Raw genomic sequence first — 26,070 nt, forward strand, 5'->3', positions numbered from 1 at the left:
AATTTTGCGACAGATTTCCAGTGAATCTAGTGTGATTTCATCGTACATGTGAAATTAATTTACATCGGAGGAAATACGCCAATTAACATGTCCTTTTTGTTTGGAATTACAGATCGAGGATGCCATGCTGATGTTCGATAAGCAGACCAACAGGCACAGAGGTGAGTGAAATTTATGATTTTCTCGAGAGAAGGGGTTGGGAGAACCAGTCGGTTCTCCCCGCTATACAATAATTCGATACCCATGGGCCGGTAATTGCTGTTTGATCACTGGTGATCGTTAAAACGCGAGTTTCCGCTCGCACCAGAGGACTGCTGACGTCGCACGTCCGCAGGCAAAATTTCGTTGCGCGTTCGTAGCACCCTGTGTGTGCGTGGCACGCAAGTTCGCCGCTCGCGCAAATATGCTGAAAATATGGTCGAGACTGTTCTCTGTTTAGCGAGTCAATAATACTGGCGTTTCACTCGCGCGGATCGCGAACTGGGTAATTAACGAGCCGGCTCGAAACTATAATTAGTAATTACGGTAATACGCGCGACGCCAATGCGCCAACATCGGTGCAGTCGAAGATAAATAACATTAATTTGACGCCGCGATCAATCGGACCGTTAATCACGACGGTGATTGCGTGATTCAACGTTAACGCGCGCCTTTCTTGCGCCGCTTTGCCCTCGCGATGAGCCTTAACGATCCAACGATGCGTCAGCTAGGAAATTTCAGCGCGTTTTTCACGGACCGAGCGCGACAAAACGAGAGCTTAATCGGAATTTCCACGAAGCCAGGAAAATTTCTTGGCGTGAATACGAATATAACGCCATGTTTGAAATAGGCTCAAAGACACTACCTTTCATTTTCAATCACAACCTTTGTGATTCCCGAGAATAGAATGATCGAATGTTAGGTGCTTTATAGAGTAGCTATATTTCGCCTCTTGCGAGATGAAAAATTTTTCGGTGCGATTGTTTCGTCATTTAATTGCATGGTAATATTTAAAACGTAAACATGTATTTATGTTAAACAATATTTTATTTATGTATTTATGGAACATTTAAATATGCACATTTAAAAATGCACAAGAATTTATAGAATGCACAAAAATATTTATTTACTCCACAATCTACCGAAACGATATTATCAAGTCAAAATTTCGCAAACTCATAAACGCGATAGTATCTTCGAATTTCAGTGGACCGCATCACGCATAACAATATGTTGGTCGCAGTGGTCGGTTACGCAGACTTTTATTCAAGCACGATTAACATAAAGAATAAAAGAAGGGGACGCGTGTCAGGAATCGAAACGGTGAGCATTTACATCCGACTCGCGTACCACGTGTACAAACGACTAAAAGAATTTCGTTCGCGATGGAAAATACGAAAAATGTAAATTCATCGCAGCTCGATTAGAAGCTGAACAGAATTGAGTAAAAAAGAAAAGGGAAGAAAAGGAAAGGAAAGAAAAGGAAAGGAAAGAAGAGAAAAAGAGAAGAGGGGGAACTGAGGGCGTCTTTGAAATTTGCATAACACCATCTGTTATCGTACGCTTTCTTTTGAACTAGCGAAGGTCGTTCTGAATGTCTTGCGCGGCACCGCACGTTTCCGTCTTAGTGAAGCGATAGCGTAGATTGAGAGATAAGCAGCGATAAGAATAAATTGTTACGAAACGAGCAGTGCTATCAAGGAAACTAGCTTTCGTTTCGAACTTCCTTCTGCTAGATGACGTAAACGATTTTCTTTTAATACCAGTAATTTGTACGGTGTGTTATCAATTACTGACTTTGCTATACATTCGTGGATGATGGATACGATATTCAGTCTGAGTCGCTTCATTGAAATCGTTCGAAATAATATTGTATTCCTTCGGTAGTTATATGAAGTTCTAGTGAAGTTATATGGAGCTATGCTTAACTGGGACTTGGTGTATACTTATTAACCTTTTATTCGTAGATTAATAATGATAAACTAGCGCATGGAGGTGAAGAATAAATTCATAAAGATATATCTAATTCTTTATTCACACTTAACAAATTCATATTCACTCAAACTAGAAAGAATTAATTAATGCTACGATCATCTAGTAGATTTACGTCTTTTTTCAGACATGGACAGAGTACAATAGAATACCACTTATAATTTTTTGTTCATATAATAGGGGTTCACATTCAGACATGTTGATTTAACTAGCTAGAGTTTATTTAAACAACCACTAATAAAATTTTCGTTCAAATAAGTGCAATTCATACAAAATAAACAAACGGCCATATAAAAGTTTTACCGAGTAACGTATATATAAAATATTACGAACTTTTCTTAGCATAAACTTATATATAGAGAACGAATCTAAAAACTAAGCAGAAGCATTCCAATCGATGTACCAATCCAGCGTCGTGCGTCAGGGTGAAAGAAATATCAGGTTGCTAGTCTCTATATACACTATAGTTGAACTTTCGTCTGCTCCTCACAGGAAGGTGGGATAGAGCGAGCAAGGAAACAAGACAGAATACGAATGGAAAGCATCTTTCTGTCGCGAGGCTGGATCTATTCACGTCGGTGGTTGAATGGCGTCGATAATCGTCAGCGATCGAGGTGCCCCACCGGACCGATAATCGGGCGCCTCTCTATCTTTTTTAACGGTATCCGACCTCTCCCTCCAATCCGTATAACCCTCGATTCGATTTCATCCCCTCTGCTCTCCAGTGGAGTGCCTGCCGGGTCTCGGTGATAGATTCTAATATCGCTTATGAAAAATAGGGGCAAATGGGATATGAAAGCTGGCTCCCTTCGATGCCACAGGGGGTTGCCGCCGCTTCAAGAGGGAGTGAAAGAGAGGTTGGGCCACGTTCGGGGGTGGTAGTCGGAATACCACCCTTCAAAAAGGGGAGAACTCGCGTTGCACGTCTCAGCAAACGGGCGACACCCAGAAAAGGAATAGGTGAAATAGCGGTGTACCTCTGGAGAAGAAAGAGAGTCGGTGGAAAAGAGAGAGGAGAGAGGAAAGTGGAAGAAAGAGGATAGAGACGGAGGAAGAGAGACGATGAAGGCTCTTTCAAAGCGGCGCGTAATCTCTCTCGCGATGACATTTAATACCATCCAACGTCGGACGAGTCTGTGAACCTCAAACCTCGAACATTACTGCTCTCTGGCAGATTTCACAATATGGTACTTTCATACTCGGTCTCTGACCCCTAAGGGGATTATCGTTGGATTTTCTGTGAACGATGTGCGAGCAGCAGCTCGGACGCAATCAACAGGGCAGGAAGCGATGATTCTTATTTTGGTCTTCTCGTTATCTCTCAGCTGCGTTGCTCCGGTGATCGCGAAACAGTATAGTCGAGTATGTGTTCCAATTGCTTAATGAGGTTATTTTATATCGAGCATTCAGGAAAATTTCTTAATCGTCCTGTTGTTAAATTATTTAATAGTCATAAATATTTGTTCGTACCTTTAACAAATGAGTCGCTTATTTATAAAAATATTTTCAAATTAGAAATATGTAAGAATGATTGGTATAAATGGAGGAAAGTTTATCTGTAATTTTATGATTAGTTTCTGATAAAAGTGAGATTCTATAATCACTATAAAGATTAAAGGGTTAACAGGCTGTGACGGAAATCATCGATAATATTTAATGAGTTGTCGTAATGGACAAGCTTTCAATCAAATATACGTTTAGATCACCAAATGAGAAGTACGGTAATCCAGCAAACATATGTCGATGATAGTATAAAAGAACTAAAAAGAGGTATCCTTATCACATATAGCCGAAATAGTTCTTTGGATAGTCGTCATAGTGACAGGAACAACTGTAGTTCGTTCAAGGTCGTTCAACGGTGCTTTCTAACCCAGATCCGATTTTGATCGGAACTACTCGGATCGACGCTGGGAGGACACGGAGCGGAACAACGAGCCAGCCCCGAGCTGCTTGTGGAATTACAAAAGGAGAGGAGAGATCGTTGTCGATGGTAACGGGCGACCCCTTTACGTTCAAATCCCCGAAGAAGTTGAACCCCCCCCTACTCTCTGCTTTATCCTCGCCTCCGTCATCACCATCACCGACCACCACCATCAAACGTTGGTGAAAGAAGAATCCGAGCGTTTCCGGACAATTTCGAGTCCCGCAGCGAGCTATGATTTCCACGCGGATGGGCAGCCGCTGCAATTGCAGCAAAGCGTGTCTTCTCTCTGCCGTGCTTGCCTCTCCGGCGAAGAGGCGCGACTATAGCTCGGAGGCGCGATTATCCAAGCTTCGCTGGCCAAAGGATTTTCTCTTCGTGAGCTCCACCCTTACACGAGGGGGTGGCAGGGTAAGAGGATAGGGAAGGGGGCACCTATAAGGCAGAGGCAAGCCATGGTTCCGTAACTTCGCCTTCGCCGACACACGTCTAACTACATACGAATATACACATATCTATACATATGTACGTGTATATGTACACATTGCGCATGTAGACAGAAGTGAACGCAGGAATACATACAGACACATTTACACATATGCAGCCGGGTTTATACAGTCTAGTCGGTCCAATGTATGGTACAGGTACACGTGTTTGCGCTTGTACCTTGTCATAAATTGCTGGCACATTGCTGCTGGGTGAAACGTATGTGTTACTGCATCGGCCAGGACCGCTTCTATGGTCCTCGTTGATTGCCTACCGGCAATGGTCCAAAAGAAGGACTTGCCTACTCATGCGTGAACAGGCGCATCAAAGGAACGCGTCCAGCTTCTTCGATCGTTCATTGAATCTCTCCTTCTCTTTCGTGCTCCACCGGCGAGCAGGAGGATTCGACGCGACCCCAGGGAAAATCGCACCCAGCAATTTTTATGGAATTGTTCGACGATTGTTCTTTTTGAGATATATAAGAGTCTTTACCTTAAAACGTTCCATGGATAAAGATTGTAGTTAGGTTTAACTGCAGAAGAAATATATGAAGATAAACGAAGTTTCTGTAGGCGAACATTCGAAGTTATATGAATGCAAAATCGGTTATAGCTATTGAATCTTTGATTTAGTACAGAGAGCATTTCGCTGCTTAAAGATCTGAACAAATGCTAACGAGATAATCACTTGAATGTTAATGTGTAAGCGAAGATTCTACTTGACAGACGTCGTCAGAATTTGTAATATTGGAACTTTGTAACTATAAGAGAATATCCGAAGAACCCGCGGAAGGCAGTTGCTAAATATGTATTCTTCAACTTCTTATCTTCGAAATGCAACAGCGCTTAATTTTTTACTGAATTATTCAATAAGCGACTTATACGTCAATGCGCGAGACCATTTGTCATGTCGAACCATTGCATGTCAACGTCTATACGTGACTAGAAATTCAACATCTTTTATTAGATTTCTGTTACCGAACGCGCTGACTAAGTGACTCTATATTTAAACCTAAAGAAGCTTCTTCTAACTTCCGAGTTAGTAGTGAAGTCTCCTGTAAATGTTCAATGCGACACATCTCTTCGCTATTCATCTGTTTGTATCCATACGCCAAAAATACTTCACGATGCAGCTCCAACAAATACGTCGTTCTTCGCCATGAACTTAAACCTGTAACCTACTTGTCATTTTCATTGAAAATTGTAAACTTTAACCACTATCCGATGACCTTACTATATCACTTTTACCTACTATGAGTATATTCGCGATACGAAGAACACTACTTCGCAAAGACGAGTCTCTGGTTCGGTGGATAGTAATCGAGGTAGACGAAAGTCCAGTCGCAAGGTCTTGACTTAACGAAGGTCGGAATCCCAGTCTCAGGTTGGTGGTCAGGGCCCGCAGCGTGGGTGCAATTACCCGAGGCTTTTCCCTAGGTTGGACAAGGAGAACCTCTGGCGAAGTCTAGAGAAGTTGGCGAAGCTACAGTCTATGCAGTCGGCGTGCCGGACGGATACGTTATGCCAGTTTGACGTAATCCCAACCGCGGTGGCATCAGACGTTCCGGAAGTCGGTGGCGCAGTAGCGTTGTTTCCGGCGTGGAGAAATTCGCGCTCCAAATTCGCGCGGTAAATCCCGTGGCCCGACTCTAACTCTCCCATGTATGCACCCAAGCACCCATTGCTCTGAATAGTTGCATCAGTCGCTTCACTTTGCAACTTGGTTCGCGCAGATCGCTCTGAAATAGTTTCGAATCTGTTTCTACCATTCGCTTTGGTTTCCGTTGGTTCTCGGTTGCGTGCAACGCGCGTCCACCTAACTCGTAAGATCGCCTTCCTCTCTCTCCGTTTCCCTTTCTCTCGTAGTTCGTCTATAAGCTACCGCAGGTTCGGTCCGCCACGCGTAGTCGAGCGGAAAGCTGAGATTGATTTCCACAGGAGAGTTCCGCGTTGCCGGTTCTTGATTGGTAATTGCGCGGCCACGATCGATAAACCCGTGGAACCTGAAGCTGAGAGAGCATTGCGATGGAACGTTTACGTCGCATTGACGGCGATTTTGTGCGTGGAAAAGAGGAGGATTCGCGAGCATGTCGCGAGGGTTGAAAGCGGCGAATTTGTCGCTGAGTAGCTCTCGTTGAGTTTTAGAAACATAAATGAGAAAGATTGCTAGGTGACACATGATTTTTGAGTCTCTGAGCTATATATTAGAATAGGGTCTTTTGCTATTCTTCTAAATTTCCATCACGAATGATTCTTCACATTACAGAAAAATGTATTTTCTCCCTACTTTTATATAATTTTCTGCTTTAGAAAGAAAAAAATATATTTCTCTAAAGTGGAGATAAGAGTTGAAGAACCATCAGAAACGGAAGTGAACGTTCTGAAAATGTGGCGCGAACACATGCTCCTGACAAGTAAGGAATGCAGAAAAATTAAAAAAAAATTCCCGTATTCGTCGAAGCATGTCGAAAAGTTTTCCCTGCGGAGCACAAGCTTGATGCGAGCTCTCGTGAAAATATCGTGTCTTTTATGAAGGATCTCGCTCTCTACACAAGGCAAGAAATATTTTTCCTCTTTGTTGCCAGGGTAGCCAGGTTTTAATCGGCTACAGAAATTTCAAAAGCACCGTCTTTTGAGAACAAACAACGGCGAGTATCTGCCTCGCAGTACTGCTATCAGAATACGGTTTCACGCGTCGTTGCAACTATCGAAAACTACACCGTGAAAGTTAACTAGCCACTGCTCGGAAACTTTTTGAACGATGGGTGGTTTCAGGTCCCTGAATGCTACATAAAGTAAAGGCTCATAAACTCGTCGACGTTGAATTTAACTTAAACATGTATCTGGTTCCGTTATCTCGTTTTATCGGTCAGCGCGAAAAGTGTCCGCGGCTCGTTTATCTGATCGTCGACCAAATCCTCAGTCTGTGGAATTAGTTAAAGATTGGTATAATATTGAGATAAAAAAATTAAGGAATAACTAGTTCTCGTCAGTTTATGATCCAAGAATTTTTTGGAGAGTCTAAATGAAGATTTTATAGTAAATACCTTTAAAGTTTGTCTCTGATATTTTGCGATTTCTTAATAAAATACCTTGTACAATCGTAAGAATCATTCAACTTTTCGACAAAACGTTATCCAGATGTTCAAAATCTATCTTCTTTTTATTGTTCTACAGATAAAAATTCTTCCTTGGCTTACAGAATAAACTTTAATTCCTTTTTAATATCACATTCAAGTTTCAATAGTCGATATTCCTATCTCCGCTTTTACTAAAAAAAATAAAGTTCGATTGATGCGAAAACAAACTTCGTTCTATGTACACGACATCCGTGAGCGCGAACGACATGCGACATTGTATCTCAGAAAATGAGATGGATCTCTAAGATTTCACGACGAGCAACATCTCTCTTTCGAACTTTCTGCGATTTCCTTATCTCCAGATCCACGAGACGAGATGACGAATCTTTATCAGCGAAATAGAGAACGTGACTGCTGGCGTACGATGTACATAATGTAATTCAGACGGTTTTCGGATAGAAAAGAGAAACCAGTGCACCGAGGGAGGTTCTTTCCTGCTATTGAAATCTCGGAATGGAGCATTGACACGCTCCAATTGTCACCTACATTACGACTGTCCGCTATATTCGAAGAGAATTGTTGCGTGTCTAAGAGAAAGGAAAGAGAGCGAAAGATTCTAAAATATTGAAACGCAGAAGACGGTCCCGCCACTTTTTCCTCGTTCCCTTTGTCACGTCGCTCTCACGATTTTCTTTCCCATCGTTATGCTGTTCTATAGGTTCCCTTTCTTTTTCCTTCTCTTTCCACTGGGCTAGAGCGATTTAACCAACTGCCAGACGCAGCGCGCATTTCGCGCGCGATTGCATCGAACCTCGACCCGTCTCCTCGATATGAAATCGTCGAGATACGACCGCTTAAGTTTCCACGTTTTCCCTCCTTTCCTCTATTAATATTTTCTCGCTGAATGATACAAATTCAGTAGAATATACGGAATATACGGAGATCGAAGGCAGGAAGATATTAGTTAAGGATTCCTCCTTTAAGTTCTTGGTGAAATCAAGTAGAAAGAATCATAATTGATATTTTACTTCAAATATTCCTAAATATATGTAGTAGCTATAGAAAATATTTACACGCCATTGTAGTTATTATAGCATTTACGCAATAATTAATTAGGTCCAAGTAGGTATATTAAATTTCGTACTATTTAGTATTATTTTTCAAAAAGGTAGAACTTGATAAAGAAAATAGCCGCTATAAAAACACATAAGAATTAAAAATAATGCAGCTAGAAGGTTAATAATTTGCCGAATACTCTTTATTACATATAACGTGCAATATTTCTCTGATTCAATAATTCAAACACACGATTGGAAGCTTTTATTGTTAGGCTTTGGAAGACAATAAAGCACCGTAATCTTTTTTCTCAAATTTCGTCGGTAAATCTCATTCTCACCGGCGTTTCGCGCCTTTCCTCCCGGCGCATCATCTCGCATCGACCACGCACAGTCGCACATATTTATCATCAAATCCACTCCGTCTACCGTATAATCCACGATCCAATAGACGTAAACGTATTTCCCGTATAGCCTCGATCTCCATCCTCTACTTTTCGTACACATCTTTGGGAAGCTCGCGCGAAGCATCGGTAGCGTGAGTTTCTCGCACGATTGAATTGAGCCGCCCGGGCTGCAATTTCGTGGACCTGCATTGGGTCGAAGCTATCTCACGAATTTCCGCCCCTATTTATCTGCGCTCTTTCAATGCCGGGTAAAAAGAGGATCGTTCGAGCGCGGCTCGCGACGTGAAGGCTGAGTTTTGAGAAAAGTGCAGGAGAAGAGAGAGAAATTGAAGGTTGTAGAGGAGAGAAGAATCTGAAGCACGGAATTGAGAAGAAGCGAGAAAAGAGGAAGAAGAAGGAGAATAAGGAGGGTGAAAGGCGGAGGGCGTCGATTTCTCAGTGTAGCGAGAAGAAAAGAGAAGAGTGGATCGGTTGGAGCGGTGTGCAGAGGCCCGGAAGGTCGCGAAGTGTCTCTCTCGTAGATCTGTGGCTCGCGCACACGCTCTTCTCCGTCGTTTCCTTCGGGTTTCTTCCGTCCTTTTCGTTCTACCCGTCTATGTTCGCTATCCAGAATGCTGATCTCATCCGAGCCAACTTGACCCCTTCGTCTCGTTCGTGCTTCGGCGAGCTTAATCCATCGCCGAGGTGTCCTCCTTCTTTTGCCGCCTCCCTATGCCTCGCCTGCGGAAAATCTTCCATCCAGAGGGGAGAATTTAAAATTCAAACGTAAGTGGCCCTCTCGAGTCGTCGTCGTCGTTGTCATAGCCGACGACGTCGTCCTGCTTCGCGCAATTCCTCTTTTCTAGCTCCCGTCTCGCAGCCCGTCGCCGACACCCTCCAGGCGTGGTCGTTCCAGATGCATGCATTTCGAGCAGCGGGCCCTGCAGGTCGCGCTCGGCTCGCTTACCGAGCCGGGAGGAAATGTCGCCGACGAAAAACGAAGAAATATTCAGACGAAACCGAGGGAAATAGTTCGTGCCACGAGCTCGACCGCTCTTTCCTCACCGAGGGTAGAGAAACGGCCTCGCGAGAACTGAGGATCGGAGATAAGGACATCCGTTGAAGATACACCAAGCTCGGATAAATGAAATTTCTTTAAATAATTCAAGGATTTCGTCTTCTCTTTCCCAGACTCGACAGGAGCAAGACGAATTCAACTAGGAAGAATCCGGATTGAATCCGGCAAGTAGAACGGCGCAAATTGCATCCTCGATCAGTCTATGTGATTCTCTCTCTCTCTCTTTCTCTCTCTCTCCTCGTTAAGTTTCAACTGAAGATGCATAAATATTCATTACCAAACACACCGTTTCTGTACATGTTACTATTCAATGGGATCTGGCCGGCTCTTAGCGAGTGTACATACGCTGGAAAGCAATAGGGTTACTGAAGAACCGATGAGGAGCGCGGCATTCCGTTTATTTTGCACTTAAGCGAAATGCTCCGTGCTTCTGAAAGAAGATTGTGCTTAGAAAACCATCTGTTTTTCCTTTTTTACATGAACTTTTGTCATGAATTTCTTTGTGGAAAACATAATTAGTCTAGTTTATAGATATAATGGGTAAAACCATCATCTATATCCAAGGTGTCTAACCAACAAACTTCCAAAATTACTTGCTTATTATACGATTACTTATACAAAATTATTTAACCTAAAGGACTAACTCATAAAGCCAAGCGTCATGACACAACTGCCGTTGTAAAGACTATCTCCCTTATCTCCCATGCGAGCAGAGCATGCGAAACAGAAATCACGAACGAACGAATACGCTCCGACCATCGTTAGCTTAATCACTATTCGCGTTCGGATCTCGAGACGTTCGGAGGTATTATAATCGGTGTGGGTGTGCGGAAGAGGCACGGGATGTCGGTCGATTAGTGGCGGGTGCAGGTGAATGGAATTACTCACATTGACTGCAGGCGTTCCGCCTTTGTATCCGTGTGGGTAGCTGCGTCACTTCCGGGCCTCTGCTCCTTCGTTTTGAATCGACGAATCGATCGAGCGGACGAGACCGGCTGGCCCGAGGAGAACTTTCAGAGGCGAGTCTTTGGACGAGTTGGAGGCATCCAAGTAGCCAGGCGACTCGATCATGCTTCGAGGGACATATGGCGCATTTCATGCACGATGAAGATAGGAAAGTATCGATCCGACCGTACGTATTACCCGCGCGCGGACTTTACAGCCGGCTGAAACTTTGGAAACTGGTATGGAACACGTCGCCGTAATAACGTGCACGCGCGCGAGCGCGATCGGTTTGCAAACGGGCGGTTGGAATTCACCGACCATCCTTTTCCACCATGTTAGCCCATTCAATTTGCCAGAGCCTGTTATTATTTCTCCGGTTGTTATTCCGCCGATTATTCCCGTAATCGGTGCGAATATTACTTGTATGATGAAGGGATATGGCTGCTAAGGATTTCGACAATCTGTTTTGGAATTGACGAGATTTAGGGATCTCAGAGAGGTCAGAATGAATCGTGAGAGAAATGAAATTTGGGAATGTATACCAGGGCTCGTGAAAGTATTTGAACACCTCCTGTAGAAAATGCCTAAGAGCGTAGTGTAGGAGCTACATAAAAAGTTACGAAACGTGAATTTAGTAAAAAGTTAGTATATAGCATGAATAGTAACCTAATACATATAACTTGCATTAAAGATGGACCTGATGAATATGTAATATTGTTAGAAACAATCTATCTCATTTTGAAGCTGACTTGCAGCACGAATGGCGTAGAAAGTTAATCCTAACCAATCCATGTAATAAGCCAAACAATACAAGAACGTTGGAGTAGCTTCGGCAGGCTTTCGAAGAAGTCCCTGTCTTGCCGCAAGAGCGCAATTTAATGGAAGAGTATACAGTGGAGTTACCGCTTAATACAACGTGTAAACAATCCACATGTATTGCACTAATTCTGAACATTCCCTCTGCACACGCTTATTTCATCGACCTTCAACTTGAGCCCGAAATTTTCTTCCTCGCGATTATTCATGAATTCTCTTGCTCTCTCTCTCTCTCTCTCTCTCTCTCTCTCTTTTCCCCTCTCAAACGATCCCCTGTCGGAATCCCCAGCGATCCTCGTAATTTCACGCCGGAGTATGACGACGCGATTTCGAATTCCAAGCTCTATTTGACTCTCTCGAACTCTCTGCCCGTGATTGGTGCACTTAACCGATCGCATTTCGCGTTTAAACGCTTCGCTGTCAAACGGCCGAACATATGAACCCCTTGCTTCATTGCTGTTAGCCTCTGTTGATCGAAGGGTAGAGTGTTCGTCTCTGTGTGCCCATGGCGTGTTTAACGCTCGACGAGGGAAAGAGTCCAGGGTGAGACGATCATGATCGTCGACGGCGTTACGCCAGACGGAAATTAAACTCGCACTCGACACAGCTGCTGTGTCGCGAGAATAGGTTTGAAAATCATACGAGTCGAGGATGGCGCAATCTTTGGATAGTTAATTGTACTTTCATAGTTTTGTATGTTCTTTTTCGATTCTTAGAGGTTCGAGTGCTGAATTGTCATTCGATTTTTGGAGCTTCGAGAGCGCTATCATCCAATCTTTAAAGTCTTGAATGCATTATACATTTTTCTGACTTCCAAAATATGTTATCGTTCGATTTTCTGTTGGCATTAAGAGCGTTATATCTTTCAAACTTGTAATTGTATATTTCAACTGTTATGAATTAAAAGAAATAGGTTTCTATTAGAGTATAAAGATTGCACTTATATCGTATTTCATGGTACGATCTCTTTATCTTTAATGAAAAGCCTCATTGCTGGCGGAAAATCGAACTAAAACCTCTGAGGAAATTTCCTAATTCTCCTCAATACAGAAATTTCATTACTCTGAACCCTGCAACTGTAGACACGCTTTCGCTCAAACGGTCACGAAACCAGTGAAATTACATCAAACGCAAAACATAGTAGCTCTGCTGTATACCTCGATACACATTCTTCGGGCGTGTTCTACAACGTGGTTACGCGAGTGCACGGTTACGGGAACCAGAGATTCGCGTTGCACCAAGTTAACCCGATCCCAGAAGTAACATTAATCTTCGACGATACCTCGCGTTTGAACAATTACGGTAAGTAGTAGCGTGGCGCGCAAGCACACTGAGTAAAACCTGCTTCAGGTATATTAATATCTCGACTCGAAATCCTGACAGCGGTGCATGCAAAAAAAGAAGCTACGATATATTTTTTAATCAAACAGACGCGCACGAGCGTTCACCGCGGTGTAGTATTGTTTTCTCGAAGACAACAGGGACGAGGAGGAAGAGCGTCGTGGAAAAGAGTCGGCGGTACGTTTTCTCGAAATTTCTTTGAGTCGATTATTGCTTGTACCGCGTGGTGTCGTCGTCGTGACAAAACTACCAGTGTGACATAGGAAAAAAAAAAGATGGAAAATAAGAGAAGTCCCGTGTTTTCGTTCGCATCTCTGTATCAGCTGCAATGACTGCATTATAGAGAAGCTGGGTCTCGCGCGCGTATCCGCGGTCCATTATTCCTGTCGTTGGCGCGGAATCATATATACGGTGTGTTTGAGATACCGGGATGAATGGGGGGAAACTCCGGTGCGAGCTCTGGAGTAGCAATAACTCGGAGATTAAAACAGAATTAAAAAGTGTGCTGGATGTGTATCTGTGTCAAGCGCGCGGCAGACAGGTCGGAGAGCCATCCGTTGTCGAGGTATCGAAGTAACCCCGCGCGCCACGGATGAAAAACGGCCGAATAAATAAGCGCAATGTTCGTTACGTCCGTTTCCCCCCTATTTCTCGTTCATCCTCTCTCGCGTTCTTTCTCATTCTTTCTCTATCGGTGTATGTGGCCTCTTTTATTGCGCGCCCAGCTTGCGCGCATCTCGCTTTTTTGCGTCGCTCACCCTCCTTCCCACTGATAAACAATGTACTGCTGAGATGAAGATAGGCTGTGCAGCGACCCTCCGTGAATCGTTAATTAATTTTCTAATTATTCACTGATCCAATTTCGCGATACACGCGAGCACCGACCTGAGCTAAACTTGAAAACACCTCGTACTACCAGAGAATAGAAGAGAAAGAGAGAATTCGATTCTCGCGTTCGACTTAGCCACTATCGATGTTATCGGTTTGTGATTGTTCAAGGATTCTTTTCGTCATCGTTGAAATTACGAAACACGTTCACGGATCGTTCGATGAACCTACATACATCTATGGGTAGAACGTTTCGTCGATCCGTTAACGTTGTATCGATTATTAAATTCAGTCGCTCCACCCGGCTATGTAAATGAAACAAGAGTCCCCGTTGAATCCCTGGGAACAACGCGAAAAATATGTTCATTGTACTCGAGTGTTGCCGTGTAACGGTAGAACGGCGTAAAAGTTGACTCGGCCGTTGTATCGTGTTCCCAAATTCGTTTGACTAAACACTACGATACTCGCGCGTGAAAGTTGTAAAATGTAGAATTCGCTTCGCGGTCATGCTTTATTCAAGCGATACCATGAATTATAAGTTTCGCCTTGTTTCCGAGTCCCGTTCTCGTGGTCCTCGCACCGTCAATCAAAATCTTAAAATGTATTTGCTTATTATTCGACGATTACGCGTTTAAAAGTTAGTTGGAAAATATTGAAAATATACGGCCGCAGAAAACTGGCGGGAAATTCTAATATGTTCTAATGGGTCCAGTTTCAAATTTTAATAATATTTATTTTAATTTAGTAGCAGCAAATTAAATACTTTTCACGTGCCTCGATTAATACTTGTGTTATATTTATGATATAAGTACAAGTTGATCTTCACAATCAAATTACAAATAAATATACAATTTAATTTATGTATAATACGTATATAATATAGAATTTAAATCATAAATCAACTATTTTCTATTTATTTTCACTATGTATAATATAAAATTTACATCATGAATCAAATTATTTTCAATTTATCTTCACTATGTAATATCGTTTAGATTCGAAGCAACTCGCAGATATTTCCATTGACATTCGTATTTTGAGACTGCAAACGCCTCGTTAAAACGTACTTTCCGATCTTCGGTATCGGAGCTGAAGATATGCTTACAGGTCGAAATATATCGATCACTCGTTTGCTTCATTTTACGAGGATGACGACGTCCTGAGTCCTGAGTAGTCCTGAGTAGTTCTGAGTTTTATCTAACAGATTTTGCGAAACCTCTGCATGCTAACTCGAAGGAATATGCGATAGCTGCTCAATCATTTTCAGCTTTGAAATCGCCATTATACCCTGGAACCAGATTTCCTGTTACACGTTCTTTTAAAACGTGACGAATTTCGCATTCGCTATTCGTCACGAACTGAAATACACCGAATTCAGTGATATGAATTTTATATAACATCGTTAGGATGAAATGTTTAAACAGAATTTTTTTATATTTTATCATTCCTTAGATAACTTGGAAGTGAAATAATTTGTGACAATTGAGAAATATGATAATTCTATAATTACAATAAAATTTTGTAATGAAAGTAAAATTTCACGGAGTAAAAACCTAAAACTAAAATTTCATAAAGCAAATACACAACAAGTAATTGAGTTACAAATGGAACAGTTCTTACATTATGTGAACTCACAGAAAACAAGCGAACAGGTTCATAAAATCTCGCGTTAAAAAATGAGTAAGCTCGCGTGTGTTTTATGGTCTTTTGAAAATCAAGCTACGCATCAAAAATGTAAGGTCTACCGTTGTGTAACAGCGCTGTGAGTGTGGCTATGGGAACGAATATAAAACAGAGAGATAATCGCCACATTTAAGTAAAAACTGTTCTATCCTCGTAATAGTAGCCTATAACAATGTGTGGAATATACCTCAAAACTTACTTGTGCAATTTTTATTACTGTTTAAGGCAAACCAGAATGGAAACTTTAATTGTTTGCTTAATTTAACTACCACCATTATATGATTATTATCCTTGCATTACACATAATGTATTGCATTTACATTCTAAAAAGATTCAATTTTAACTCAACTTTTTCACTTTGAATAAATTTCGTAAATTTCTTCTGAATACGAGTACATTCTTATTAAATGGCAACTTTGATCAAAAAATACACGCAGAAAAATTGCAAAATCATAGAGATCAATCATGTCAGGGGATAAAGGAAAGCGTGCACTTTAAAATGCCTTTCGTTTCATCTCGATATCTCAATCTGTTCCCGAGATACAGAATTTCAAAGGACAAGCGAATAAAGCATATAAAGTATAGAGGTAAGTGAATGACAGCCAGATGCATCGTGACCTACTTTTTTTCTGGAAGTGTGTATGTCGCTAATAGTAATAGTAAAAAATACCCTAACTCGGTGTTTGTCACTGATCAGCGCATATGTGCTGCGCTTCAGGCAGGTCAGTGAAGGAAAGCGAAAGAGAGAACTGATCATGCGAAAGAGACAGCGATAGCGAAACATTAAACATTATGTTCCGCTTCGAACGACAATATCTTGGCAACAGAAAGTCACATTGGGGTGAAATGAAAAGCATTTGAAAGGGGAGGATTCTCCACTTTCATCAATGTGTCTTTGATTTTCCTGTGATGGAAAATACGCTCTGTAGGATCAAAATTAATATATTTTTAATAAGATTTTATGACATCAATTCGTTGTTAATATTAATATTAGTCATATTTTCGTTAATATAATGGTTATATTTATTAATACTGATAAAATGATGTGTAGTGGATTACGAAAGTATTACGAACATGTAATGTATAAAACAATTTACACTGTAATCAGACAAGACCATTATGATGACATTGGTAAAATTGAGAACCAATCTGAAAATATATATATATATATGGAAGCTATAAGATATTTGCTGCGAATACTTTTTTATTACTATACATTATATTACTTTCACAAGGTTAATCATTATATTGCACCGAAACGATCTCGTCATACGGAAAAGTGTGGTAGGTGTCGATTAAGTTGGCGTGTGTAACATCACGGGAGGCTGATTAATATTTGCAGGTAATTGGAGGTTTCGTAACGAAGACGATTATCGATATTAACAGCGTTGCAGCGGAACGGTAGTTTGGAATTTCAAAATGAGCAAAAGCTAAACGAGAACAGCAATTTAGCGGCATTGCCAGGAGCACGACTAATGAAAACTTCGTTAACTGCCGGCAAAACCAGTTCGGATTAGACCCGTAGCGCGAACAAAGACGAACAGGAAATTGCTTCGAATAGTTGCACAGGATACACTGAAACGCATTAATCAACAAAATTTATGAAACCGGTGCAACACAATATCTTTAACGTAATTTCGCTCTTTCTTTCTCTCGTTTGCTGGCTGCTAAATGGAAGAACAATACACGATGCGTGGATGAGAGGGAATATGAAACTTTAAGCATGTCAAGCAGCGTCGGAAGTGCTGGAAGCGCTGTTCGAAAATACGTTCGAAGCTACGTTTAAATTTGCAAGAGAAACTTTTCGATACGATTCAGACGATCTTGATTGTTTCGCGACGCGATAAAAGTTTTCGTCGCTGGGAAATCGCTTGCCGCGACTCGGAATAAAATTTACGCCGGTGAAGATCGTGTCACGAAGCAATGACAGAAGTTAGATATTCAAAAAGTCAGCCGGAAAGTAAATTTGATTTCCGAGCAGTATACGATCATAGGTCAGCAGTTTTTTCTTCTCGAATTCGCCCTCTTTCGCCCTCGTCTTCCTCCCTGGGAACAGCTAGGCCAGAAGTTGCGCAAACTCGTCAAGAGTCGTATTTGCTGGAAGAGCGGGTATTGCGAGTGACAGCTGGCTGTTCATTATTCCTGGATTACTCGTCTGCTATGCTGGGATAGAGAACCGGCAGAGAGCAAGACAGAGAGAGAAGGAAAGAATGGACGAACAAGAAGAAAAGAGAGCAAAGGGGATAGAGACGGATGGAGGTGAAACGTGCAAAAGGAACGAGGCAAGAGCTTTCCAGTGGAAACATCGAAAACTGTGCTTACCACTCAGCAAAATAAAGGTCGTTTTGTTAGATTGTCATTAAATGTTCTCGACCCTAAAGATTCCCCATAAATTTCCCCATTTCATTCCTTCCTCTCTCTTTTCTGGTTGCCTTTCTTCTTCCGTTCTTCTCGCAGAGAATAAATGTTATACACATTAAAGGATGTACAAGGAAAGAAAGAACACAAGATCGGAACTACTTTTTACACCGAAAGACTTTAAATTTTTAAGACCTACGGGTTATCCAATAAAGGGCAGTTTTTTTCGGAACGTAATCCCTTGGCTCCGATTTCTTCTTCTCCTTCTCGCTAGATTTTCTAACACTGTCACCCGTCTTATTAACCGTAAAATAATTTAGATAGATTCGATTCCGTCACCTCTCGAATTGCGATCTTCCTTGCCCAGTTCTTTCAATTATCATTTAATTTAATGTAGTAGAACCTACACCTTTGAACGTAGAAATATTTCTGGCTATGTGAATCACAGGAAAAACAGGCATTGCTTATTTAATCCAGAATCGGATAGAAAGATAGTTTTGATGTAGAATTGATTAGCGACATATTGAATTTTAAAATTAGCCTTCTAAACAAGAACGGCTCCTCATGTTACTCGTTTGTGGTTTCCACTTTATCTTTATACCTCTCATCTCTATATTTTCTAAAATACTTGGTCGCTCTTTCAAAAGGTGATTTCACGACTAAATCAGCACACCTGCTTCAACGGATCAAACTGTTCGACGATGAAGCGGTTTTACGAGATCCCGTAAAGCATCTCTCCCGGTCCCCCGGTTAAATACTTATCGCAGCCTGCTCGCCATTGTCCACGAGAGTCGTTTAACCGCGAAAAGGGACAGAACGTTGCGTTTTAATCACGCCGGACGCCGCTTTACGATCCACCATGTCGTCAGCCACCGACAGGAAACGAACTCTCCGGATTATGAGTCTCCGCGGATGATGGTCGACCTATGGCTATCCATGGGAACGCGTTGCTGGCTGCATTTTGTGTATGTGTCCACGTTCACAACGTCCATCGGATTCCGTGACCAAATTGCCCTCCGAGGGTACATACTAAATTTGGCCAAGCACTCACGCGTGCCGTTTTCCGACACAGCTGAAGTTAAGATCGCGACTAGTCCCCTGGGAACAGCCTCGAAATCAACGCACGTTTGCTCGTTCCTCGCTACTTGTCCCCTTTTCTTTTCGCGCCTAGTCGCTTGTCAGGCCACGATTCTAAAAAGTCTTGATTGCAAGGAACATGATGCATGTGCTCCGTATGCAGTCATGAAATTCATGACTCTACAGACACGAGAATTTAAATTTGTGAGCGGTCGCGATGGTAAGATTGTCGCTCAAAGACAATTCTGAATTGGATTCATGGAAGACCACATGATAGCATCGAATTGATGTTATTATTTTTATTTTATGGGAGATGTGTACTGTTTTGGAATTTTATGACGTAAGAAAGCACATTACTGTATAATAACTTTATACTTAATATTTTTCGCTACTTTCATTTCCCAGTTATTTTAGTCTTTTCTAGTCTTCAGGAATACTTTGTATGAATACCGTGAAAAGATTGAAATGAGGAAAATGAAAAGATTGACGGAAGAAATTCGAGAGATTGAAAGAATTTATTATTGACATAGTTGCTATAAGCAACCGATAGTTTCTATTATTTACTCTATTATTGCAATAATTGATGTAGCTTATCTATTTTGGTGTATAATTAGAATATATTTTGAACAAGCTATCATCTTCCTGTTAAGTTTGCTCGTAAATGCTTCATGTTATTCTATTAAACTCTACTAAATATACGAAGAGCTGGATTTTTAGTGTCTATTTAAAGAAATAATCTTTTGCGTCACAGGGTATTTTAGGTAAAGATATTTAAGATAGTAATCATTATATCGCTCTCCTCTTCTTCGTAGCTAAAGTGTTCGAAATAATTAGAAGACTACATGATCTAGCTATGTGATATTTTGAAGTTTCAATAGCGTTCAAAATATTAGTATTATGAAAATAACACTCCGTGACTCTCTCTTATCAGACTTAATCTTTTTAACAATTTACAACGTTATTATAACGCAATAAAACTTTACGATTACGAAAATTATACGAAAATAAAAATAAAAATTGTAATATATCAAATTGAAAAATAAATTAATCAGTCCAATTTGTACATGATACCAGCACAGACCGTGGAGCCCACATATCCCTATCTAGCTTAAAATCACTCGGTCATTTAGCCGGTTAATTAGATTCATCTTCCGCGTTGATCGATTCGAATAGAACGTCGCTGTAATTCTGACCGTCATGAAATAATCCCATTTGGCCCACCTAATGCAGGAACGCTCATTCGAAGTGGTGTGCATAAATTCACTCACCGCTTTTCTTCTGGTGCGTGACTCGGCTCATTGGTTTGGCGTGTGCCTCGAAACAGCCTCGCTGTTCCTCTGACAAAGACGAATCCAACATTTCGGTTTGCCACTCCTTCGTTTTCAGGATCGAGAATCGACCAGCTCGATTATCTGGATAAAACCGACAATACTCGTCACTTGCCGTGCCGTGCGCGATACCAATCACCTGCCGGATTATTAATCATAGAGCCGCGACAAAACTTGATTTCACGTAGCAACGTGACGATTTGAATATCTAGGTCGTTTGGGATTTTGGTGGGAAAAGTCGAAAGTGATAATAATTGAAATTTGTGAATATAAATTTCAGCAAAAACAGCGGAAAGCGATTATAATTAAAATTTAGAAGCTTAGATGTTGGCAAGGAAAACAAAGAGCGGTAAGAATTTTGATTTTGGCGGGGAATGTGGAATGGAAATTGAAATCCAGATTCTTTATATTTAACGAAGAAATATTTGCACTTTTCAGATTAAATATTCAATTGTTTCTTTGAATAAACTTTGACCTTATATGTCTACAAAAATGTGTTGCGTTGAAGAATAAACTCTGTACAAAAGTTCTTTCGGAGGATATGTCGTTGGTCGAGTGATCGTAAACCTTTTTGCTCAAAGCTACACGGCTTTATTCTTGGCAATAAGGAATAAGTTTTTTATCTTCTTTTTTATAAGCTTCTTTCGCGAATTGATCAAATAATTTTATGGAAATCTATAAAGTATAAGAGAATGAACGATAATAATAAAATCTGTTTTGCTTTTTATTGGATTTTCACTAATTATGGATAAGAACTAACTAAAATTTTGACAGCCCTTGTATTCATATTCGTAAATCTAGAATGATATCTTTTAGTTGCTAAACATTATAAACAATAAAGGTTAAAGATAAACAATAGTATTTTTCTGAAATTTGTAACAGGCAATAGAATGTTATATTATTTCGATCGAAAGTAAAGTTCATTACAGAAAGTTGTTGGGGAGAACCCTGGTTTCAGTTGTTTAATGGTCGTAAAATTGGAGTGCATAATTCAGTGGACAAACAATCGCGTGTCGGGTTTACCATCTTTAATGAACACTAAACGACTTTTTATACGACTAAATAAAATGGATTTATTACGTTCTAGTTAATCATCGAACTCTGCGAGACACAGAGTTTAAACTGTCGCGTATTAGTCCAGTCCGTCCTATTTTTCAATCATTTTGGTTCAAAGCTTTCACAGCAGGTTAATATATTGCTACTTTTAACGTTTTTATCCACATATTATTACCACATATTTTACTACCATGCACTACATAGAATTATAAATGTTTAACGACGTTTCAATATTTATTCGAAACCATTTCTTTCAAGCTTTACAAATTTGAATAAATATGATATCCTCTTATAAAATGTGTTTCCTTTAGCATTTTATAAATTTTACTACATACATATATGTAATTACGCTATTCACATTTCCTATTCTCAAATAAACCAAAAGAATTCCAAAGAAAACCACAGTAAAATCACAACCAAATAAACAGGAAATCAAAATCGCAGGCAAATTATCTTAGAGCGACTATCATATCAAATATCATCTATCACAGAGTTAATACTCGTACGCCACGTTATATCGTTATTGCAGTTGATAATTATTTCAATTACGAGGGCAAATAATCGAGTGTACTGAGCAAGTTGATTCGAGTAGGTACGGGAATAATCCAGCCAGTTTATCGAGAATCGAAAAGTTGGGAAACACATATCGGGGACAAAACAAAGGGATATCAAAAGCACTCGATACATTGGCGGCCGTGTGGATTTGCATAATATCAATATAGGTAGGTTGCAAGGATATAATCCTCGCAGTGGTTCGCTTCGAAATATCACCAGACCTGCGTACAGCATGCTGCAATCCCATTTCTTCAATTTGCATATTAAATACGCATCCGAGCTGGCCGCGCCTTTCTAAGCCCTGGCCTGCATAGTATTTATATGCGTATCCATGATTCATTCCCCGGACTTGGCGTGTTCATTTTCCTGCTGCCAGCCTGTGCAAACTTGCGCGCGGGAATACTGCCGCATTATTAATGCAATTAGTTAAAAAGTCAATTAGTCGTGACTCCGGTATTTCGATACTGCGTGTTTGCATCCCTTTCGAATTCGCCGGGTTTCTTGAATGGGAACACTTGTCTGATCTTTGCTCTGAACATTTGTGCTTGTTCATTGAATTATCATATCGTATTGAAATTTTAGAAAATATAAGTATGTAGAAAAGATTTATTGATCAGACGTTATAAATTCAAGGTTAGGTAGATAATTTGTTGGTTTCGGGGCTAAAGTTTGTGACATTATTGTGTTACGTGTATTGTATATTGGCACAACCTATTCTGTTTATTTACTTTGGCATTTTCTTTTTCTTTATTTGGCTATTTTATCTGCTTGGGAAGGATAAGTTAGTGGAATTCATATTTATACATATACGGTAAATCTATTTATTAACCTTTCTTGAATACATAAAGAAACGCTTCGGGCATCTTTTGTCTACTTTAGTACTTAATCTTGATTTTATGTTACACTGGGGATCTGTTCACCCGTGCGATTTTATGACAAAGTATAGAGACATTTTTATATATCTGAATAAGAGAACGATTGACATTATTGAGTCTCGCGAAGAAAGTTCAAGAACTTCTACGGGTAACAACCCGTGAATTATGTGCTCCCCTTTATACTTCATATTTACATAATATCTAAGTTTCAATACATGAATCATTCCTTTCTAAAAATCAACAATTTTGAGGCTCCATAAAATTTTAGTACGTTTATAACAATTTCTTTACAATTTCTACAATCACTAATACGAAATTATATGAATCTTATATCGACGACGAAACCTGCAAAAGTGTAAGTAAGAGGCGCGAAATATTTGTCGATAAACAATCAGCATAAAAATTTAATCTTTCACAGTTGAATGGTCGGCAAAGCTTTGGGTGCGATTTCTCTGGTTTCCCGTTGCCAAGCGTTTCGGTTTCCTCCCGTCAGAAGAAGAAACACAGATAGAAACGTACGTGGTGGAAAAGAATCAAAGGAGACAATAAGAGAGGAGGAAATGTGGCTGTCGTGTCAGGAAGAAATGAAGACAGAGCTATCAGTTACAGAACACCGTCTACACGGAAGCAATTCATTCCGCTTCACTGTTCAGCCCTTATGCGTCCAACATTTTCCTTCATCTTTCTGATCCTATACCTCGACGACTTTTGATCTTGTACGTTCTTCGGCCGCTTCACGTGGGGTGTAAGAAACTCAAAGAACGCGGAGATGATATTAACGATACCTTCGGGAAACAGAGTTATGTGAGATAATTTTTTTCAAACGTCTGGACGAACCGTCGCTTGACGGTGGAATTTCTGATTTAGAAACTACCAGGCGTCGTCTGTTCTTACTGTTGGATGCATTTCGTTTAGGTGACCGACTTCGTTTCAACATTTTTTATACTTCATTTTAATGTAGAGATTCTACATTTCAAAGATTTAATCTTAAACTGATAGTGAATTATACAGAAAGTATTTTTGCTTAGAAATCAAGAAATTATTTGGAAAGAGAATATAATTAAATTTATTTTTGCTAGCTCTCTATAATAACTAATCTTCAGTGGATGACATAGATGATTTTTATATATGTGTATATTTCGTACGTATATATATATATATATATATATATATATATATATATATATATATATAGATAGATAGATAGATAGATAGATAGATAGATAGATAGATAGATAAATAGATAGATAGATGTCTCTGTAAAAATAGTACAATGAAAATGATCTTCAGCTATTCATCAAAGAGCAACAGTTTATAATTAAAATTTTCCATGAAGTTCTACTAAATAGCCTTTTTACTTCTCATTTTCTACCCACAGCTAAACAAAAAAGATAAACTTAGAAGGCAATAGTCTAATATATACTTCGTTCAAAATTCGTAGCTAAAATTTAGCGTAAAGAATGTTAGCGGAGGAACGTTCTTTTTCTCTTCGTTCGTGCACGTCACGGTTCCCTGTAGAGTCGTAAAACTACGTCTCCATATTTAACCCCTCTGACCAGCGAATCGGTGGCTACTATACCTATACAGTGCGTAATCGTTCTTACGATGCACTTAAAACGCGCTACTCGTCACTGGCGCCGATGGAATTACAAAAGCGCGATCGGCCTTGATCCCACCGGCTCGTAACTCATAATACCGGTTTACGAGCGTCTGCACGACCGGGTGCGTTCGTATTAAGGGCCAAATTCGTGCCCTCGGGGCTCGTATTAACCGTAAAGAGCAATTCCATGGACCGCAATAGCGATTCGTCTTAACCGGGGCGACAACAGCGAAGGGAAACTGTCCTGTTCGAGCTCCTGTCGAGGAACATTGTAATATTCAACCGACCTGCAGTATTGGTAGCCGTCTAGAATTCGTAATCAAACAATGTTTTAATCAGTTACTTCCCATAGGGTGAGAAAAGGATGAATTGTACGGGGTCGAACTGCTCAACGTTAGATCGTGACAAAATTTCGTTTCTCCAGTTAAAGTTATACGGTCGATTGGAAATTCTTGATTTAATAGTGCTCCGGAAAGTTTGTGGATGTATTGTAGGTGTTCAGATCAGGGAATGGAAGAATTTTGCGATGTTAAAAAAATTAATTGAATTTTATTCGATGTTAAAGTAGCTATTCTTGTTCTTGAACATTTATTAATATTATATGGTTAATCTATGCACAATATGTAAGAATTCTTAATAATATTAGGGAACTAAAACTAATATTAGAAAATTTTCTTCTGTATAAATAAATTTGTTCACCTTTTATAGATTGATTAAACACAATGAATACAGTATGGTATTCGAACTCAATTAGTTTCACGCAAGTTTCTATTTATGCATATTATATAATCTGCATCTTGATACGAATTTCCAATGAATGGATGTCATATTATAACGAATGAATAATATTAGTAACTACAAAGTTGTCCCATAACGACCAATTATACAATGTATGTATATATTATGTATTTTTAATTTACAAAAATCGTCTTTACTTACAAAAATTGGAATTTAATCTTCTTACGCCACATGGCAAAGAACGTTTTCACAACAAATTTCAATGTTAAACTTCATCCAACATTTCAGAAGAAATAGAGTACAAGGCAGGGCAGGGGGAATTCGAAGAGAACCGCTTTTGCATGTCAAAGTGCGTGTCGCGAGCGGCGCAAAGTGTTGCCGCGAGATGCTTGGTTTCTCCGTTGGAAACTCACGACTTTAATTATCCCGACTAATTACGTGAATTAACTCGAATTAACCCCTTACCCGTTTGACCCGTCGTTCTCTGCCAGTCTCACTCCTGCCGGTAATCCGGACACGTTGCACAGTGATTACCAACGATCGGTTAGCTCTCGCCTATGCTCGCCGCAAGTTGCAAGTCAAAACGCCAAGCTTTGAAGTTCTGTCGCATTAATTCTCCGAACTCCATCCCCCGTGTCTCGTCGTTCGCTATTCCTTTCGGAGGCGAAACAAGATGGAGGGTGGAGATCAGGAACCTGAGCGCGCTCTGATTGCCATGCCAAGGAGAGGGAATCGGAGAATGTTACTTAATACTTGTAATTGTTGTTTTCTGATTAATGCTCCTCATTTGTTCGGAGCTCGCTTCGAATTTCGGCGCGGAGACGGCTCGAACGAAAGAACAAGGGAAGGTTTTATGAGCTAAAATGTGAAACGAGCAGACGTGTAACCGAGTTC

At 40.4% G+C, this 26,070-nt stretch overlaps 1 protein-coding gene across 5 annotated transcripts in view; it reads left to right on the forward strand.

The window, feature by feature from the left end:
• Positions 1-26,070, forward strand: part of Rbp6 (RNA-binding protein 6) — a 766,744-nt gene that overhangs the window by 629,783 nt on the left and 110,891 nt on the right. For all 5 annotated transcript variants that reach the window (XM_069115475.1, XM_069115474.1, XM_069115476.1 and 2 more), the window contains one exon: positions 113-161. In XM_069115475.1, coding sequence (XP_068971576.1) covers positions 113-161 — 49 coding nt within the window. The remainder of the gene's footprint in view (positions 1-112; positions 162-26,070) is intronic.

The sequence above is a fragment of the Bombus flavifrons genome, chromosome 6 (genome assembly GCF_040668555.2).
Source record: "Bombus flavifrons isolate JBK064 chromosome 6, iyBomFlav1_principal, whole genome shotgun sequence".
NCBI lineage: Eukaryota > Metazoa > Arthropoda > Insecta > Hymenoptera > Apidae > Bombus > Bombus flavifrons.